General features: G+C 28.8%; 1 protein-coding gene across 1 annotated transcript in view; it reads left to right on the top strand.

Annotated features, from left to right (window-relative positions):
* The first annotated feature begins 714 nt into the window (after positions 1-714).
* The window catches only part of rtet (major facilitator superfamily domain-containing protein rtet), a 15,706-nt gene continuing 13,884 nt past the window's right edge, over positions 715-2,536 (top strand). Inside the window, exons 1-4 of the mRNA XM_014432769.2 lie at positions 715-1,270; positions 1,356-1,459; positions 1,533-1,691; positions 1,872-2,057. Of these exons, the coding sequence (XP_014288255.1) occupies positions 1,000-1,270; positions 1,356-1,459; positions 1,533-1,691; positions 1,872-2,057 (720 nt within the window). The 5' untranslated portion in view covers positions 715-999. The remainder of the gene's footprint in view (positions 1,271-1,355; positions 1,460-1,532; positions 1,692-1,871; positions 2,058-2,536) is intronic.

Below are 2,536 nucleotides of genomic sequence, written 5' to 3'. Positions count from 1 at the left end.
TCTTGTCACTTGTTTTTACCTTTGTTAGTCATTGTCTCTCAATTAAACAAATACTGAAACTTGCACTTTACTATCATGTTCCTAGGTAGTTATTTAAACTAATATGATTCATGAATAGACAACAGTTTTGTTTTGTAATTACTGTAATACCTTGAAACACTACCTTGAAATACTCCTCTGTTATTACATATGTACTTAAATAAAGTTTTATTGTAAAAATAAATAAATAAGTACTTGAAAAAAAGTATAAATAAAAATAATTACACTAATAAAAAACCAGCATCCCAAGCGAAACCCTAATCGTAAACTCACTCAAAGAATGGCAATTCGTTGAGCCTACTACTCATGGACTCAATGCAATTTGATGAAACATATTCTATCATTGAGTAAGTGAACGCACAAACGTGTTCAAAAACTCTTGGAAGTGAATCAAGTGACCGTTTGTGATTCGAATACGGCAAGTGACCTTGTTATTTATACTTCTACTTAGTGCTAAGTTGAAGTTTCTTTGTGCACCACTTTAAGCTCTAAGTTGGACCTAATAGTTAGCTCTCAAGTTAAAAGCGGAGTTGGACAAATATTAGCAATAAAAAAAAAAAGACTATAACTAAGTTTTCATGGATACAATTTTTAGTAATCAATGGTTCATTTATAAATAAATAGCTTTGGTTGAAAGTTATTATTATCGATTTAGGTTTATGAAATCGATTCTTGAATCAATGCTTGGTGATAAAAGATTTGTGTCAAACCAAATATTCAACTTGAAAGGAACCGCTCAAATCAAACTTGCGGTAAATCCGTTGCATTATAGTTATCTGATAACATTTTTATTGTAGATAATAAAAACTTTTACTAAGCCGCGTTAAATCTGAAATTTTTACTGTATAAGCAAATGAACATATCATTTCAAATGTGAAGTTGAGAATAAATTGGTGAAAGTGTGTTAGATAATCACTTTCCCTTCTACCTTTAACTTGCATCTTTTTAATTTGCTTATAAATGAATAGTACAATGACGAAAGATAACGATTTAAGCACGGAAAAAATGTTAAATAAAAAGACTGGGTCAAAAATGTCTTTTATTATTTTCTGGTCTTTGTTGATTGATCTTATGGCTTTTACTATGATATTGCCTTTAATGCCAGCATTGATGGACCACTATCAAAAAACTGATCCCTCGGATGGTTTGTATCAGTATTTTTCCAGTATAATTAACAAATTTCAAGTGCAAGTAGGAGCCCCTGATGCTGCTAATTCAGTTTTGTTTGGAGGTACCTATTTACTAATTAATAAATTAATTATTTACAGTTATTATTACTTTGCAGCATTTTAAATAGTCTTAATATTGTATTAAAGGTTTTCTCGGGTCCTTGTTTTCTTTTCTGCAGTATGTTGTTTCTCCATTAGCTGGTGGATTATCTGACAGATATGGCAGGAAACCTATCCTCCTCTCATGTTTGGTATTTAAATTTTTATTTAAAGTAACTCATTTATTATATCTAATATTGTCTTCTAATTCATCTGTTTCTCTAGATAGGTATTGCTGTTTCTTATGGTTTATGGGCTGTATCTTATAATTTTGCATTTTTCGTTATTGCTAGAATCATCGGCGGTTTGAGCAAAGGTAATGTTAGCATTACTATGGCAATAATCACAGATGTTTCCACTGCGTCAACAAGAGCTGCTGGTATGGTAAGTAGCATCACGAGACCATGATTTTTTGTTTACCTTAGGTAATCAATGAATAATGATCTATGAATTTTGAAATTCATTCAATATTATGCTAAGTAACATAGGTAAAATAATTTATTGATTGAATAATATGTTTTATTTTTATAAACCTTATTATTCTGTTATTTTACTTTTTTCCAGGCTTTAGTTGGTATTGCATTTTCAATGGGTTTTATCATAGGACCATTAATAGGTGCCTTTATTGCTAAATGGGCCATATTTAGTGGTAATATGTATTGGTTTGTTTTACCAGCTCTATTTGCACTTTTTCTATCTATTGTGGACATCATATTTATTTTCTTCTTCTTCGAGGAAACCCTTCCAAAGGTATGTTTAACTTAATTTAAATTTTTATAAATATTGTATGGTGATACTTTCCTAGACCTCAGTTTAAATGATAAATAACTAGTTAGTATTTTAATGTTGTTTTAATTGATCCTTTAGTTTTTAAATTAGTAGGGCAATATTATTATATTTAAGATTCAATATATTTTAACGTTTTTTTAATATTTCGTGACTATCCATTAAAAAAGATTTTGGGCTACTAAAAGTTTGCATCCTAATGATAATATTCTAATAGTTAATGTTTTTATATTTGAATATAAAGGAAATATATCAGTAATTTGGAGAGGAAGAAATATGAAGAAACGGAGAGCTGTCACTAATTTAATTTTTATTTATATATTTAATTTTTATTAACTGGAAGCAGTTAATTATCATGTGCTAGCTTTCAATAACTTTTAATATCTGTAATTATTTTTTTGTCTGCTTCCAAGTTGTTTGTTCTTTATTTATTAGACTGTTGA

Source organism: Halyomorpha halys, unplaced genomic scaffold (genome assembly GCF_000696795.3).
Source record: "Halyomorpha halys isolate HHAL.00 unplaced genomic scaffold, Hhal_1.1 Scaffold1112.1, whole genome shotgun sequence".
Classification (NCBI taxonomy): Eukaryota; Metazoa; Arthropoda; class Insecta; order Hemiptera; family Pentatomidae; genus Halyomorpha; species Halyomorpha halys.
The sequence above is the reverse complement of the archived record's forward strand: the minus strand, read 5'-3'. Positions and strand labels throughout refer to the sequence as shown.